Genomic DNA, 18,571 nt, shown 5'->3' with positions numbered 1-18,571 from the left:
GTGCTGATTTAGTCACTTTCTGTTTGCCACATAATGATTTTTCTATTCCACTTGCTTTGTTAGGGAGTACAAGCCTCACTTTCACATGAGAACTATTTATTAACAAAATTTAGAATGTCAGTTTTGGCAGATAGTTCACTTTTACTCCCTTGGTCACCATATTATCTCTAGGATAACAAAAAATAAAACATTGCTGACCTTAAACAAGTAGTAGATGATTTTTAAAGTTTAAGAAATTGTATTTATTTACTATCTTTTTTAAAACAGTCAAATCTTTATGAACCTATTCCTAGTGAAACTCTGATGGCACTATTGCAGGTTATGTTTCATCTTTTGGCAACTTGTTAAAAAAAATGGGGAATCTGTGACTGATTAATATCATAATATAATAAAAGTATTAGTGAAATGTCCATAATAGGAAATTATATCACCACATTTCTGAGCACATGTTTTTACAAACTGAGAGCAGGTACCTGGTGTAGGGTGTTTCTGAGGGCACATCTACACTGATAATTTACCTTAGACTTCACTTGAGATGTGATGTGAAATCCCAGACCAGATCTACTTGCCTTGTGCTCTTTCACATCTCTGAGTGGTTTTGGTATTGGAGAACTGCTTATGTTGGAGTAAAGGGATAATGAATGTGTCAATGGGAGATTGGTGGGACTCTTAGCTCTTCAGCTGCACCCTTTTTAAATGTATGGTTTCATTAGAAAGAGGTTATTTCAAAAAAGTGTTAGCAGTTTGATAATGAACAGCACTTTCACTGTTCTTTTTTTTTTTTTGTGGGTTTTTTAACCAGCATGTATTCAGTGGCCACCGCCTTCTGACAGGGCTTGTTTCCTTATCAATTCAAGAGCTTAGTGGCAAAGACCCTCTCTGTTACCCATCACAGATCCTACCACAAGGAGGAGTGCCAAAACCGGACCCACAGCTCGCAACCGCTACGCTAGTCAGTGGACCCTCAACAGACCTCACCCCACCATATCAGCTCACACCCTGACCACAGATTGGAGGCTGCCCACCCCCAGGCCAGCAGGATCAGTGGACAAGGAAAGTGACAGCTACAGCGTCAGCCCCTCGCAGGACACAGGTACAGGGGCTCTCTGCAGGGATGCACTTTGAAAATGGGACAGCAGTAGCTGCAGTATCCTTCTTGGTCCTTGATGTACTTCATTTGGTGCTCAGGTGTCATTATTTTTTCCTTCCTAGGGTGTTTTTCTGTAGGCTGTTTATAAGGGGTGCCACAAATGCATATAATGCTAATGATAACAAATATTGTGCCTGTAGTTCCTCTTGCCACACACGCATACTCGAGTGCTTTGAAAGATACGGTGGTAATTTTTCCTGTAGCCACAGAAGCACTGTACTTCCTATATCTAAAGGAAAAAGTAGAATTTGCTGCATGCAATGGCATTGACCAGGAAGGGGCAGTATTAGCAACCAAGAATATGCCTGAGTCATAGGTGGAATGGTTTTAAGATTTGAGCTACATTGAGGTTTGTATTTTCCTTTTCACATTTATCTAATATGTTCATAGGGATTATTCTAAGTGGAAAAAATGAGAGGGAAAAATCTGGAGTTCGAGTCCAAGTCAGAAACCATTCATATCACTGAATACTGCAGCAGCTAACTCTGATTTTCCCAAGAAACAGCATAGGTTTTATTCCTCTAGGTGGTAAGTGTGGAGACACTGAATACATATTCTGCTTGCAGTCTTCAGCTCTTCTTGATGTCTTCACATTATAAATGCTATTGTAACTGAAAAAAAAAGCTTCCTCCTCTGCCCTATATTGAACAAGTGACACCAAAAAAAAAGGCAAATAAATGAGTAAATGATTAAGCAGAAGAATAGTCATGAAGCAAATCTTAATAGAGGTTAAATATGAAGAAAGGTAAAATACTGTTCAAAGGTATGCCTGACAGAAGCAAATCCAGGCTTACTCTGGCCTCCTCAGAAGGAATTGCCTACCTTCTATCCTGATTTTAGGGGAAAAGTGTTTGTCAAGTGAAAAAGCTATGTGTTAGAGCTACAAAGCATTATGGTGTGACTGGCCTGTCACCATGAAAACCAGTATGACTGTTTTTATCCTCTCTATAGGAACAAACATCTGACTTCCTTCACATCCAGTAGTTTATAGGTTGGAGTTCTCATCTTTTCACAATTCATCCTCTCAAACTTGCAGACCCCTATGTTGTCTCCACAGGGTAATGACACTCAGTAGATACTGCTAGCCAGATGACAAACTTCATCCTGATTTCTTCGGGTAGAATTATTATAAGACTTTAAGGATTAACTCTAATATCTATACAGATACAGATATAAATAGCAAATGTTATCTTTTTGTAGACATTCCAAATTTCATGTACACTTGCATGTGCTCCAACATTTTGTCACCAAGGGTATTTTCCAATGCACATGGCAGAGGGCAGAGAATTCAATTTGCTGTGTGGTTTAACAGACAAACTACATGCAATTTTGTAAACAGACATTATAATCTATGTTTTTACATGGCTACTTTCCTACTCTGTGTCTACCCTTGAACACACAGTGATTTATGTGAGGGATAGCAAACTTTAGATGATAATGAAGCAAGGTTTTCTTGTGCCAAAATGTAGCTCTATTATGTCACTTGGTTTCTGGGAAAAGAATAGAGTCAATTTAAGTACTTCAGATGTTTCTAAATAAACATTATAGTAGATGTAGCCAAATTATGTGTTTGAGAATCAGTTGAATTAACGTGCACATTTGATCACTTTTCCAATAAGGAGTTCAGATTTCTGAATCTAGTTGAGGCAGCTGATATTTGGCAGAATTTAGCACTTCTTATCAAAACAATTCCAGGTTTACAAAGCAGTAGCTTTTAATCTTAGAAATGTATCGCAGCAGTTCATAGCTGTAACTAAGTTCAAATGTTCTAACTGGAGGTCATTAGAAATTTTCTGATTAATCTAGGTTTCATGAAGTTCATCCTGGGCTTGGATGAACTTTCATCAAATCTAAAGTAGGTGTTCCAGTAGATTCTTCCTGGAATAGTCTCCCCAGGACATGGGATATGGGAAGCTGCAGGTCCTGAGCATCATGGACCAAACTGGGACCTTTGTATGACCATCATATTTACAGACACTGCTCTATGGCACTGGGCAGCTGCAGCCTTCCAGGAGTTTGCAGTTGATCAGAAATTTGGCAAGACATTATTTTGGTCTGATTTACAAATCAAATGAGAAAAACAGAATTCTGTTTCCCATGGGGGGGAAAAAAAAAAAAAAAAAAAAAAGTCTTGTTTAAGTTCTGGTCAGCTCAAAATCTTAAGCAAGTTACAGCATATTATAGAACTACTTGTCATTTTAAATAACACATGGTCCTATTTACAAGTGACAGGAGTGTTGTTCTTTGTGCACAACAAAAACTGATGCAAGGATCCCAGCATACAATAAAAAAGATAAAGATTTGCAATAACACCACAGTTGCCTCTGGCTGCTGTAGGAGTCCCATTTTTATGAATTAGCTATTACATTGTGCCTGTTTATTGAACATCACCAGAAATGTCTGAAATTGTACAGATCTTGTGATGAAACATAATCTGCTGCCCAAGGAATTTTTGAAAGTCCTCTGTTCTTCCAGCCCACTGAAGTGGAAGTCTGATGGGTGCAACAGACCAGTGATTTGTCCCCACAAAAATGAACGATTCATTTCCAGAATGCTTTTTAATGTATCAGTAGCCATTTACATCTTCAGTAATAGTGCTTGTTTAAGAAATATTGATATTCTCAGAAGCTCATCAGCAGAAAAGAACAGCTTGTAGGTCATAATAGCCTGTGTGTCAAATGTGAAGCCCCCGTTAGCTTAAGCAGAATTGAGAAAAGCACCTTCATGACTGCAGGCTGGTAGCTACCAAGCAGTATTGCTTTCTTAAGACCTTTGTTGCATATGAAATGAGCTAGTATTTTACCTGGTGTCTCAGACAGTCAGAGACAATGTCTGAGAGACGCTGCCTTTATATTGACCTTTGTCCTCAGGGCTTTCTCAAAAAAAAAAAAAGATTGAAACAGGTACAGAAAAACTATCTTCTCACCTAGACATCACGTCACAGAAATATTTCTGAGGTGCATTAAAAAGATAATGTAAAGCAGCGGTTCCTCATTTTGCTAAATCTGTTTTGTATCTTTCTAACATTTTTAAGGCATTTAACTTACCGAGAAATGATTTTTTTTTGTTAAAAAAAAAGTAGCCTTTTTCATCTATTAAAAGGTTATTTGTTCTAAATGACGAATTTAATGCTAAGCCACATAATGATGCTAGCAGAATAAGACTTCACTTTAGATTATCTGTAATTATCAAGTAACTGACTAAACTAAAAATGGTGCAGACATTTATAGTGAAGCAGACTCATTTAAATCACCTTGATAATTTCAAGGGCTGTGAATTTTATTAAGAAATACTATCTTGTTCATAGCTTTTCTTCCAAAAAGAACTGTGCAGATGTTTTCTTTCTCCCGTTACTTATATTTCTGATGTTTAGATCGAGCAAGAAGCAGCATGGTCTCCACAGAAAGTGCCTCCTCAACATATGAAGAGCTAGCGAGAGCATATGAGCATGCAAAAATGGAAGAGCAGCTGAGACATGCCAAGTTCACCATTACAGAATGCTTCATATCAGACACATCATCGGAGCAGCTCACGGCAGGGACTAATGACTACACAGACAGTCTGACCTCAAGCACGCCGTCAGAGTCGGGGATTTGCAGGTTTACTGCATCCCCCCCCAAACCTCAGGATGGAGGGCGAGTGATGAACATGGCAGTTCCAAAGGCGCATCGACCAGGTGAGACATTAGAGGTAACATTTTGGTCCTTGGGGTGAGCATTTCACCCCATGCCTAGGCTGGTTAACAGGAGAGGGTATATCACAAGGAAGAAAGAATGTGCATAATATATATCCTGTAACTGTTTACAGAGATAATTGCTTTTTGTCTTGACTAATATAACTTTTGAGTATATTCTCCTATATACAGAAAAATTAGGAACTTGGAAATTTAGGAACAGAAAGGGACTGTCTAGCCATCAAATCCATTCATCTACAGCTGCAGCCATCAGGCAATAGACCCTTCTGGGATAAATAAGATCATATGGGGTATTTATGCCTATCTCCAACTCAAACCACCCACTAATGAAATATGTTTTACAGCAATACTTTGTGCTTGAGAGAAAAGGTTTTCTATCAGAACAGTTCTTAAAGACATTGTAGAAGATATATTATCCCTTCTGCCTTGTAGCATCTTGTCAAGTAGTAATAACCCTTCGGTGATGTTCTTGAGCTGTTATATTCTCTCTTTGACGTCTCCTAATATCAAACTAGGATTATCTAAAGGAGGGAGAATAAAAAATGAAGAAAATTTAAACAGTGCAATAGCTCAAGGGATATGGAGCCTTCTACCTTCAGACAAATTTAAACCCACTCCAACTTCTTACTGACTGAAGGTGCCTGATGGACATCCATCTACTGGGCTCAATCAAATTTCCAGTTCACAAAGAACGCTCTTTCTACTGATACCCTAGTGCGCAGTAGCATAGGTGGATTGTTTGTGGCACTCTGAGATCAAACACATTGTAAAATTTTCTCAGATTTGTCAGTCTTTGTTACAGAATACCTGATGTGACATCATGGAGGAGGATTCAGATGGGAAAAATGCATAATTATCTTTCTGTGCTTTTCAAAAATATGATTTATTTTATTGTCATTTGGTATATACATTTGCCAGTGTGGGTGTGGCTACTTATATGCACAGCAATAGTCAGTAGCGCTTATATATGTAAAAAAGAGTAATGAATAAACTGTGATCTTTTGTTTAATATGCCCCATAAATGGAAAAGCAGTTGTTGTGAGGACAGAGGAATGGAAGATAGAGGTATCAGGAAAATCATTCAAAAGTAGAACCTGACACTGAAAAGAAAGCATAAAGGATTTTGCTACAGAAAGCTAAAAGAAAAACATGGGAAGAAAAAGACCAAACAGAAAGTAGAAAGTTATAATACGCAAGTCAGGAAATTAGTATATCATACATATAGATAAGAGGGAAAATAAGTAGGAAATAAAATAGTGAGAGAAATGACTGATTTCTGTGTAGTCATGGAGTAGACCACAAACCCTGGAGCTGTAGAAATAAAGAGAGAAGTAATTTTAATTTCTAACTCAAAAAAAAGTAAGATAAATATTTGTCCTTGTTTGCTAAAGGGAAGCATCTATATTCACAGCTAAGTCAAAATTGCAGCCCTCTCGTTCCAGTCAGTCAACAAACATTTTTTATCATTTCTTTAACAAATAGCTTACTCTCTTCCTTTCATGTTCCAAATACATTATTTATGCATATTTAGTATTTGTAAATATTCTAATATATTCCATATAAAGATTATTTTCTTGAGGGCACACAGCACCAAAATTTGGTCCCTGTGCTTGAGTTAAAAGCTTCCAGGATTGGAACATCATTAGAGCCCCTTTAGTGAATTACTTGTAGCCATCTTTACATCTGTTAGTTTAAATGGCTTGAATTTTTGCCTGCTTTTCTTGATTATCTTCAGCTTTTCTTTGCAGTAAAGAAATGAAATATATGATGACATTAATAATTAGCTTCAATAATTTGAAAAAAAAATGAGTTTTGCAGTGGAGCAACTTGAAAGTTGGCCCATAAATATTGAATGATATGTTATTAAAGGTTACTTTATGAAGGGCTTTAAACAAAACATACAGTTAGAAAGAATTTTCTGTGGTAGCAGACAGACCAATATTTTTAGTGTTCAAATCAGTGAGGAAAGACTTATTTGGCATCTTTCTTCTTTCACCCATCACTTCAGAAATTCTGAGGAGGTAGTTAATAATTCAGATACAGTTAATCAAAGTAATTCTACATTTAGGAACATGGAGAAAAAATAAAAAAGCTAAGGTATTTAAATTAAACAGATGAGAACATCTGAGATGAAACACTGACTGTGTTTCTTTAGCACAACTTTATTCTTCCATGAAGTGAGTCTTTTCTTTCAAGATAACTTTTACCTGTTTTCATGGTGCTTTGATTTTCTTGTCCCCCAACTTGATCTCTTTCACGTACAATGTAATTTTCAGTAACTTAACGCCTCCTCCTTCCTAATTTCTGATCTCACTTTTCAAACTGCCTGTAATACTACCTACTGCAACTTTAATGGTTGCAATAAAGGTTTAGGAGTCTACAATAAGTAGTATTTGTTTTTCAAATAATCCTCAACAATTATAAAACAGTTTCAGAAAGACTGTAACAAAAAGTTATTTTGATAAATGGGACATTTTTAAACTAAGCTACCCAATGGCAAGGCTTCAACTTTACTCAAGAAAGGTGACAATGGACTTTACTGCTAAAGACTTTGTCAGCCATAACTGACTGATCTATTACAGCAACTATTTCTTGGTTTGTTGCTACCATAAATGTTTTGTATAAACAAGCAAAATGTTGGATCACCTGAGACTTGGTTTCAGAAGACTTTCCTGTGAGTTTCTGAGGGCATCCAGACTCATGTCACATCGTTCCCTTGCTTTTGTTGAGTATTTCATAGGATTCTTTTGTACCTCTGTAGTCAAGCCTGCTGATCAGACCATCTGCTTTATCCAACAGGCAGTGTTGGAGACCTGAAATTGCTCCAAACTGAGATAGTCAATGATTGGAAGTAGGGAATCTGAATGCCTTTTCATTGGAGGAGGAAAGGGGATCAAGATTCAGTGACTTGTATTCTGGGGACTGACATCAACTTGCTGTGATGTTGCCAACTTTCATACCATTTTCATTCAGAAATTGAATCAAAACATTTGATCAGCCCATCAGCTTGAATTATATTTGGATGGCTCATCAGATGTCTAGGCAAGCTTAGTAATTGATCATTTCTAGCACTATACTATGAATTAGGGACTGCCTTTACAGAACTTCTACACATTACATATAACTCTAACAGTAACTAGCAATGCGTAATAGTTGATTGCCTCATTCTAGTGCACTGTAGGTCTTCTAATAGACCTTTTCCCTTCCAGTCAGCTGGTGCTGCAGATACACACAGAACTGCTTCTGGCTTTTGGATTTCTACACCTTTTTCCCGACATTTAGTTTACAGAAACAAGAATCAGTTTCATGAAGTCAGCCCAGACATGGGAGTTAAAAATGCAAGGATTTTTCCATAAACGATAATTATAATTTTATAAAGAAAAATATCATACCTAATGTTATAGTAAATAGAGAAACAAAGTTATTTTGGCATACTGAATCTGAGGCATGCACTGGGACTTCAGAAAGATCTGGATATTTGGCAAGGTTATTCTTTTATAAGTCAGAGTGCCAAATGTGCTGTAGTACACATCTCTGCATTTCAGCTGAAGTTATTGCATCACAAAATCACATAATGGTTGAGGTTGGAAGGGACCTCTGGAGGTCATCTGGTCTAACCCCCCCTATTCAAGCAGGGCCACCTATGGTATGTTGTCCGGGACCATGTCCAGTTGGGTTTTGATATTTCCAAGGATGGAAACTCCACAACCTCTCTGGGTGCCAGTGCTCATCCTCCCTCACAGTAAATGTTTTCTGATATTCAGACAGAGACTCCTGTGTTTCAGTTTGTGCCCATTGCCTCTGGTCCTGTCACTGGGCACCACTGAGAAGAGTCTGGCTCTGTCCTCTTTGCACTCTTCCTTCAGGTATTTGTATACATTGATAAGATCCCCCCCGAGCCTTCTCTTCTCCAGGCTAAACATTCCCAGCTCTCTCAGTCTTTTGTCATAGGAAAGATGCTCCAGTAGCTTAATCATCTTAGTGGCCCTTGGCTGGACTCTGTCTAGTAGCTCCGCATCTCTCTTGTACTGGTGAGCCCAGAGCTGGACACAGCACTCCAGGTGTAGCCTCACCAATGCTGAGGGAAGGATCACCTCCCATGACATGCTGGCAACACTGCTATTGCAACCCAGGTTATAGCTGGCCTTCTTTGTCACAATGGCACATTGCTGCTTCATGTTCAACTTGGTGTCCACCAGGACTCCCAGGACCTTTTCTGCAAAGCTACTTTCAAGTTGAGTGACCCCCATCATGTAGTGGTGCATGGAGTTGTTCCTCAACAGGTGGGGACGTTGCACTTCCCCTTGTGATCTGCTCAAGGTTTGTGTTGGCCCATTTCTGCAGCCTGGCAAGGTCCTGCTGCATAGTAGCACAATCCTCTGGTGTATCAGCCATTCCTTACAGTTTTGTGTCATCAGTAAACTTGCTGAGGGTATGCTCTGCCCCACTATCCAGATTTTTAATGAAGATGCTGAACAGGATTGGACCCAGTATTGATCCCTGGGGTACACCACTAGTTACTGGCCTCCAACTAGACTTTGTTCCACTGATCACCTAGATCAGTGACAATGATTACTGATCATCTCCTAGACCCAGCTGTTCAGCCAGTTTTCAGTCCACCTCACTGTCTGCTCATCCAACCCATAATTCATGATCTTCTTCATGAGGATCTTATGAGAGACAGTGTCAAAAGCCTTACTGAAGTCAAGGTAGCCAATATCCACTGACTTCCACTCATCTACCAGGCCAGTCATTTCATCACAGAAGGTTATCAGGTTGGTCCAGCATGACTTCCCCTTGGTGAATCCATGCTGACTACACCTGATCACCTTCTTGTTCTTCATGTGCCTGGAAATGGTTTCCAGGATTAGTTGCTTCATCACCTTCTCAGGAATGGAGATGAGGCTGAGTGGCCTATAGGTTCCTCCTTCTTGAAGACAGGAGTGATGTATGCTTTCTTGCAGACTTCAGGCTCTTCTCTCTACCACCATGATCAAAGATTATTGAGAGTGGCCTCACAATGACATCTGCCAGTTCCCTCAGCACTTGTAGGTACATCTGAAAAAGGCCCATGGATTTACAAATGTCCAGTTTGATTACGTATTCGCTGACTTAATCCTTGTCCGCCATGGGTAAGTCTTCCTTGCTCCAGACTCTTGGACCTGGGATTCCTGAAGGCTGGTCTTGCTAGTAAAGACTGAGGCAAATAAGGCATTCGGTACGTCAGCCTTTTCCATGTCCTGTGTCACTAGGTTCCCTGCTCCATTCAGCAGCGAGGCCACATTTTCCCTGGCCTTCCTTTTGTCACCTATATACTTACAGAAGCCTTTCTTGTCTTTGACATCCCTGTCCAGATTCAACTCCAGTTGGGCTTTGACTTTCCTAACCACATTTCTGCATGCGTGGACTCTGTATTCCCTCCAGGTTACCTCTGCCTGCTTCCACCCTCTGTGTACTCCCACTTTGTGTTTGAGTTTTGCCAGGAGCTCCTTGTTCATCCATGCAGGCTCCTGGCATTTTTGAGTTTCTGCTTGTTGAGCTTGGAGGAGATGATCCTTGAATATCAATCAGCTTTCTTGAATGTGAGGCTACTTCTAGTTGTCAGTATGAGAAGCTGTAGATGTTTTTTACATCATTGTCTTGACACTTGGCCAAAACTTTTAAGTACAGAGAGAATCACAGAATCACAGAATCGTCTAGATTGGAAAAGACCTTGAAGATCATCTAGTCCAACCATTAACCTAACACTAACAGTTTCCAACTACACCATATCCCTAAGCGTTATGTCGACCCTACTCTTAAACACCTCCAGGGATGGGGACTCCACCGCCTCCCTGGGCAGCCCATTCCAATGCCTAACAACCTGTTCTGGAAAGAAATACTTCCTAATATCCAGTCTAAACCTTCCCTGGCACAACTTGAGGCCATTCCCTCTTGTCTTATCGCTTATTACTTGGTTAAAGAGACTCATCCTCAGTTCTCTGCAACCTCCTTTCAGGTAGTTGTAGAGGGCAATGAGGTCTCCCCTCAGCCTCCTCCTCTCCAGACTAAACAACCCCAGTTCCCTCAGCCACTCCTCGTACGACATGTGCTCCAGACCCTTCACCAGCTTCATTGCCCTTCTTTGGACACGCTCAAGTAATTCAATGTCCTTTTTGTAGTGAGGGGCCCAAAACTGAACACATTTGACCTTACTGAATCTCATACAGTTGGCCTTAGCCCATCGCTCCAGCCTGTCCAGATCTCTCTGCAGAGCCTCCCTACCCTCAAGCAGATCAACACTCCCACCCAACTTGGTGTCATCAGGAAACTTACTGAGGGTACACTTGAGAAGGTGTTACTAAACAGTCTTCAATAAAAAATATTTTAGTCGTTGCGTTTTAAGCTTTTCAAAAGTCATAGCTACAGGAAATGGAATAAGGAAGTAAGATTTTTTACTTAATTCCAACATTCAGTGTTTTGAAATCATGTCTTATGCATCCTTGAATTCTGATCTTTACAAATCCATAGGTAGATTTTTGGAAAAAGATGAGATTATTTGTATGTTTTGCTTCAGCATCAACAATATCATTATTTTTCCTTTTATAATAACACATTATAAACCACCAAGCAAACTGAAATTACTGCTTAACAACAGCTTCTACATAGCTTCCAAGAAATGAAAGGATGAATGCAGACCTGCACATGGGTTTTTGTGGACTTTATAGAGCTGGCAGACCTAATCTGCCCAGGCCTTGAAGCCAACCCACTGCAGATGGTGACATTTCTCAGTAAGCCATCAGAATAGTCATGTGTCCTAGGAAGCACATTAAAAGAGAAAATTGGAGCAGTAAAGATATCACAGCAGTATTTTAAACACGTGGGATAAATCACATCCTTTTAAAAAGTGGGTCTTCAATTCCTAACCTCTGTGCAGTGTTAATATTCTTCATGGTATAAAAATTATGTCAATATGTTGTTAGCATTGCATCTTGTGATGGTTTGAGCCCAGATGGCAACTGAGCACCACAGAGCCATTCACTTACCCCTTCCGCCCAGCGCTGGGAAGGAGAAAAATGAACCAAAAGGCTCAGGAACAGAGATAAGGACAGAGGGATGGCTCACCCACTACCTCACAGGCAAAAGACAGGCTCATTAGGGGAAGGAAAAAAGGACATCACTTTAATTCAAAACACTAATGACAACACCACTTATCAGACAGAAGGGGACTGTGAGAAGTGTTACCATATCTTAAAAGCACCTCCCCTCACCCCTCCCTTCTTCCCGGGCTCAGTTTTGTTCCCGATATCTCCACCTCCTCTCCCAGCAGCGCAGGGGCAGGGGAAGGGGGGTGTAGTCAGTTTACAGCTTCTTCTTGCAAGGGGGGGAAGCACTCTTCTGCGTTCTTCCCCCTGCTCCATGTGGGTCTCCTCTCAGGGTAAACAGTCCTCCACAAACTTTATCCAGTGTGAGTCCTCCTCACTGGATGCATTCTTCAGGAGATGCTCTGGTGTGAATCACCCCCACCTTCCCAGTGCTGAACTACAACAGCAGGGTCTTCTTCCCACAGAGTCCCAGGGGCCCTCCACAGGCCACAGGTGAATCTCTGCTCCTCCAGTGACCTCCATGGGTGGCAGGGAGGCAGCCCTGACGTCTCACCACAGGATACAGGTGGGATCTCTGCTCCAGTGCACCTTCCCCACTTCCTCCTTCTTCCTTCCACTGACCTCGGTGATCACATAGATATCCTTCTCATAACTCCTCCTCACAAGTCCCCTGAACCCCCTCTCAGGTTCCCCTTCTTAAATACATTATCACAGAGGTGCAGCCACTGTTGCTTATTGGCCCAGCCTTGGTGCAAAGGAGGGTCCAAATTGGAGCCGGGAGAGCTTTTGAGAAGTTCCTCACAGAGGGCCACCACCGTAGCCCCCTCCCCCACTACCAAAACCCCTGCCACACAAAGCCAGCACACATCTTTTTCAGCATCAGTACTCCCAGAAGTTTGGGATTATGATTACTGTTCTCCCCGCAGTTGTCACTGACCACAAGTTTGGTTAGCAAGATCAGGTCCTCAAGGAATAGGCATACTGGGCAATCATCTCAACAGTATACCAGGTCCTCCCAGATGAAAACTGAGGCACTTTTTTCATATTAATATTGAGAAATTTCTACAGTTGTTACCCGAAGTTTACCTGGGAGGTTAACAAATGAGTCAGCTCTTCATCCTTCAAAGCTGTCGTTGAAATCTTGCATTCAGAAACTGGGTGGGACACAAATTGGAAGGAAATATACTCTCTTCCTACCTCCCACTGTGCCATCAAACAGTCTAATGTAAAAAAGTAGAAAGTAATTCTAGAGGTTCAGAAAGTTTTATAACAATGTTTCTCTTTTCTGTTTTAAAAACATTAACCACAAATTGAGTTATCATAACAATTATTCTTAACTGCAATAAACATTGCAGTAGCAGTTTATTAAAAATAGATTCCCGTTATTATAATTTTAAATCTCAGTAATAGCCTCAGCCAAGAAGCCTCTTGGGTTTTTTCCTCTCCTTACTCCTAAATTATTGTGCTTGAAAAAAGAACAGCTATTAACTGGGAAATATTTTGATATTTTTGTGCTTCCCGAGTGCTATTTATGTCTTTTTTGTGGACAGACCACTTACTTGCATCCTCTGGCAATGGAATTCATGCTTGGAAGAAATAATATCCGACCAGTGCTTGAATAGGAAATATCTAGAAAGTTTTCATCAAGTCTCCTGCTATTTGCAGAAACCCCCCTTTCACAGAGGTACTGCAAAACTCAGACCCTCAGATTATATTTTTCTCTGATGCTAATCAGCACTACAAAGAACTTCTTCAAATATATAACATTATCCTTAAGGGTTAGCTTAACTTGGACCAGGCAGAATCTTGTCTACCTGATGTCACAAAACAAGTGCAAGCTCTTTTTGATGATCCGACTTCCTTGCTTCTTTGGAGATAACATTAATATATAAACCCTGAAGGACTAAGAGCATCTCAGATACACTTCCAAAGAAGAGATATCATTCTCCAAGTATATCAGACTAGGAGATTTTGAAATCCAGTTAGAGCATCTCAAGATTTTATATCTCAGAACCTTCTCTACAAATACTCAGCTGATGAAAGGAACCAGTTTGGAAAGAAACCTGCATGTGGGTGGGGAGAAAAGGCAGCTGCAACCAGGCTGACCGAAAAAAAAGATTTTCCAGAGACTGATTTCACAGCCATAAACATGGCAAGAACACCCCATTCCTTCATAGGGAAGCTGAGTGCTTCCCTGAGTGCTCTCCTGGGTCCCTGTGCCTGCCCAAAGCAGGAACACCAGTTTGATAAACTCCTGCTCCACCGGAATCATTTTCCTCCTGCTGTCCTTGAGCTGTTGGTTGATGCAGAGCTCCATCCTTTTGTCTGCCAGCCCTCTAGCTCAGCCTCTCCATCCCAGAGGAGGAGATTTGGCCAGCTGCCACCACCTCCTCGCAGCAGCCAGAGGACAGGACAGGCCTGCTCTCAGAAAGCAAGTATGGACATTTCTTTGGTCTGGGATTTTCAGTTGGGCACCTAAGTCAAGCAGCCTGAGTCTAGCCCTAAGCCTACTTCATATTTACCAAAAAAAGAATACTGGTCTAACCTCTCCAGCTTTGCTGAGTGATCAAGTTCTTCCAGTATTTAAGATGCCTTAATTAGCATTTTTTACCCAATTTACAAGTTTCTTGCTGCTCTTTACTAACCCTACCAACTTGAGTGGCAAAGTCTTAGCTTGTAGACAAGCCTTAAGCTACAGAAGGCAAGTACTTGTATTAAATAATTATTTACAAGGGTCCCTTAAAATACAGTCTGGACATCGCCTGCAGTCAAGAAACAAATCTTCTTTTCCAGTATTCAGTCACTACAGCTAAAAATAAGTTGCTTAGCACAATAAAAAAAATATGAACCACGCAGGAATAGAAAGCACAGTGTATTTCCAATGTCAGCCCTGTAACCCAAGATAGAGAGATGTGAACTCTTTTCCACTGATCTATGAGTTCAAGGGTGAAGGAGTTATTTCCCTCTTCTACTCAGTGCAGGCAAGTGTGACATAGTGGTGGAGTCTATTTAGAGACTTGGTTTCTATTGAAAAGTTGCTGACAGTGCTCTGCAAGCTGCAGCAGTAACTGAATCCTATAAAAATTTGGCCAGTGGGGATTCAGTAATGGCTGGGACTCTTGACTTAGGGCTTCCAGCTCACCATTCACCTCCTTTTCCCATGCCTATTATATTATTCTGCATTGACTGAAAATAGAACTGTACAGTTCCACAGTTTGCAGATCCAAAACTTAATTTCTTGAAGATATGGGAGGAATCTACATTTGACCTTTTTTGTTCAGAAATCCCACAGCAAAGTACAAAAAGGCTAACATATGGATTGTTTTCTTTTTTAGTTCTACACTTCCACTGTCTGGTTTAAAATACAATAAAATATATACACAAAAATATTTAATGTGTATACACACACCATATATAGTGTGTATATAGAACAAAGAAATTACCATCCTGATTCCACAACTGGAGACCAAGGTCCAGTTTTGATAAAACTACATAAGGAGACAAATAAAAGTAAGCAGGTGGAAAGACAGCAAAACAGGCAGAACAGTTCTAAGTGGGGAAAAAACTTTTTTGCCTATGTTTTTAACTGTAGTAAATACTCTTAACATGTATGTTAACTTATTTGTATATATACTTGCTTACACGTACGTGACATATTCTGAAATTACTCCCCTAGATGAGCACCTCTAATGTTTCCATATTAAATTCTCCTGTGCCTGGACACCTTCTTTTTATTTTCTATTGCTCTGTGGGAAAACTTGTAACATGTCACAAAGAGACAGACTGTGCCATTTGCTTCTTATCATAGAAATGGCACATCGGTGATGGGAGTAAATTGCCTTTATCCTGTCTCAGGTTTTATTTCTGTGGAGTATCAGGAGCTTTTTCTCCTTCTGCCATGAAAAGCTGTATGTTCTGCAGAGATGAAAACCATTTAATTCCACATTTAATTTGACATGACTACATACTTGAAATCATTGGCTTGCATTATTCTTCTGGTGGATTCACAGAGAGGAAGGTTCACACTGCAAGTTTTTTAAGTTGGCAGTACAATAAAAATGAACCTAAACAGGTTCAGATCAGAAGCTAAAATATTGTGAGATCAGAAAGGAAAACTGTATCAGGGTGAGTCATGAGTTTAAATAGGGCAGCTGTTCGGTTATACACAGAAATACAAAGTTTCTGTGCAATTGTAATGTGAAAGTTCCATTTGAGGTAGTGTATAAGACATCTGGAAGCTAAATTCAAGTCATTTATGATAAAAGTAATTTAAAATATTTTTACAGCTGACATCTATGAATCAGTGTTACTGGTGTTAGGAAGATTTTGGTTTTTATTTATTAGAGGAGAGAAACAACTGGTACCAGTTCCTCAAGGACTCTTAACAGGAGTGTGTAGCCACACAATTATCTTTTCCTGTTGCCATCTAATTTATTTATTTTGATTGGAAAATTAACACTGACTTTGGAAAAAGACTGTGCTCGTTTGTAATACTATTGGGTTTTCGCTTTCTTCTAGACTAGAAGTTGCATGTTAAGGTAAACCCCCTTTCAAGAATGCCCATTTCCTATCTTTTTGTTACCAAGAAATCTTTCATATTAAAAGTGAGATTTTTTAAAATTTGAAGTTTACTTTTTCTAAAGCAGATTATTTGCTTCATGGTCTTTTTCTTTTTTTTCATAAGCTGCAACTATTAAAATAGACTACCTATGTTTTCTGTAGCTTTGGAGGCATTGGATTCAACTGCAGTTAGTGGGGAGTTTTATGCCTAAAGCAAGGATTAGATTTATCAGTAATTTTTCAGCTACTTTCATGTTCTTACAGTCATAACTTCAATGTTAAATTTCTAAAACGAGCAGCAAATCTTCCAAACCAAAGATGCTGTGTCCACTTCAGTTAAAATAATAGTTTTTTAGAGCAGTTCTGTTAAGAGTCCCATCTTAAACCTCACTCCAACAAAAACTAGATTTCACCTCCTCATGCCATTCTAATTTTGAAAATGACAAAGCATTTAACCTTGATAATGTTGAGACACAGTGTGTGTGATTTTTGCACGGGCTTTCAGTGAGCTCAAGGTAACTAGAAGCAGTTGTGTCCATACAGACAAGGACGGATCTAGCCTTGCTTTAAGGTCCTTGTGGTCATTTACAGCTGCTAACGGCTTTAACTGACTTCACACACAGCAGGCTCTGCTAATTCCCTCTGTGCCAAGAGGACCTTAATGTAATCTGAGATAGGAGAACTGAGAGACTATGGCTTCTGAAAATATAAACCAAATCTTACCCACAAGAAAGTCCAGGCTTCAGCTCTTTTTTGAAAGTAAAGTAGTGTTGTGGTTTAAACCCAGCTGGCAGCCAAAAACCACACAGCCATGCACTCACCCTCCCTGGCCCTGGGAGAAGGGGGAAAAATTGGAGGGGTAAAGGTAAGGAGATCTGTAGGTTGAGATAAAAACAATTTAATACTTGGGATAAAATTAAATTAAAATAATAATAGTAATAATAGAATATACAAATGAGTAATGCACAATGCAATTGCTGATCACCCACCTACCGATGCCCAGCCTGTTCCTGGCTAGTGATCCCAGAGGAAAGAAGATCCCAAAACTGCAATCCCAGAAGAGACGCCCCCAACTTCCCAGCCAAGCCTCATCTATATACTGAGTATGATGTTGCATGATATAGAGTATTCCACTGGGCAACTTGGGTCTGTTGCTCTGGCTCTACCTCATAACAACTTCTTGTGCACCTGCACACTAGCATGACATGGGAAGTTGAAGAGTCCTTGATTTCTTATCGGCAACTAAAAGCATCAGTATATTATCAACATTCTTCTCATACCAAATCCCATATTGAATCCAAAACACAGCACTATTCTAGCTACTAAGAAGAAAAATTAGCTCTATACCAGCCAAAACCAGGACAGTATCCACCCCTTATTCCATACCACTTACGTCATGCTCAGGTTCCACATTTTCCGGTACGTTCTAATCACCACCACTTTTCCTGTCTTTTGATATATACACACAGAGATATCATTCCTTTAGTTTATGGGCCATGCCTCCAAAATGTATATCGAGTTTATTTAGTCCATAGCTTTGGGTTCCATCTGTCATGACAGTCTTTCAAAGCAGGAGGGATGATACAGAGTTCTTGCAGTCAGTGGAATGGGTAACATACACTGGCTGAGTGGGACCAGATTTTGGTGTGGTGTGGCTGATATCGCTAGAGAAAAAAACTTTTGTTTTAACAGTACATTCTTAATCTGACTGTAGTCTTTGCCATCCATGTAAGAGCTTCTTTATATGCTGGCCTCTAAAGCAGAGCTGTATGTGGATCTATTTCAATATTGTTCACCTTTTCATGCCAGCATTCTTAATTTAAATGTAAGACCTGAACTTCTGGTCCCAGTGGATTAATTAACAAAAATGCAGTGATGCACCTCTTCAGCATTACTCAGGTGATTCAAATTGATGGACGTGTAGAGACCGAGTTACAGTAATTCATCCATGAATATATCTTCAGCAGAGCAGCAGGGCAACACTGATACCAGTTTTCTTGTTGTAGCCTGACTTCCCTGTACCTATTAGTAGAGTGTTATGCTTACCTGGCACCTTGGCACGGTCAGGTTTGGTGCAGAGCC

At 40.0% G+C, this 18,571-nt stretch overlaps 1 protein-coding gene across 1 annotated transcript in view; it reads left to right on the top strand.

The window, feature by feature from the left end:
• The window catches only part of DSCAM (DS cell adhesion molecule), a 476,243-nt gene that overhangs the window by 448,587 nt on the left and 9,085 nt on the right, over nt 1–18,571 (top strand). The window contains exons 31-32 of the mRNA XM_074814395.1: nt 896–1,093; nt 4,524–4,826. Of these exons, the coding sequence (XP_074670496.1) occupies nt 896–1,093; nt 4,524–4,826 (501 nt within the window). The remainder of the gene's footprint in view (nt 1–895; nt 1,094–4,523; nt 4,827–18,571) is intronic.

Source organism: Strix aluco, chromosome 2, assembly GCF_031877795.1.
Source record: "Strix aluco isolate bStrAlu1 chromosome 2, bStrAlu1.hap1, whole genome shotgun sequence".
In the NCBI taxonomy this organism is placed as follows: Eukaryota; Metazoa; Chordata; class Aves; order Strigiformes; family Strigidae; genus Strix; species Strix aluco.
This window is presented reverse-complemented; position numbering and strand designations above follow the sequence as displayed.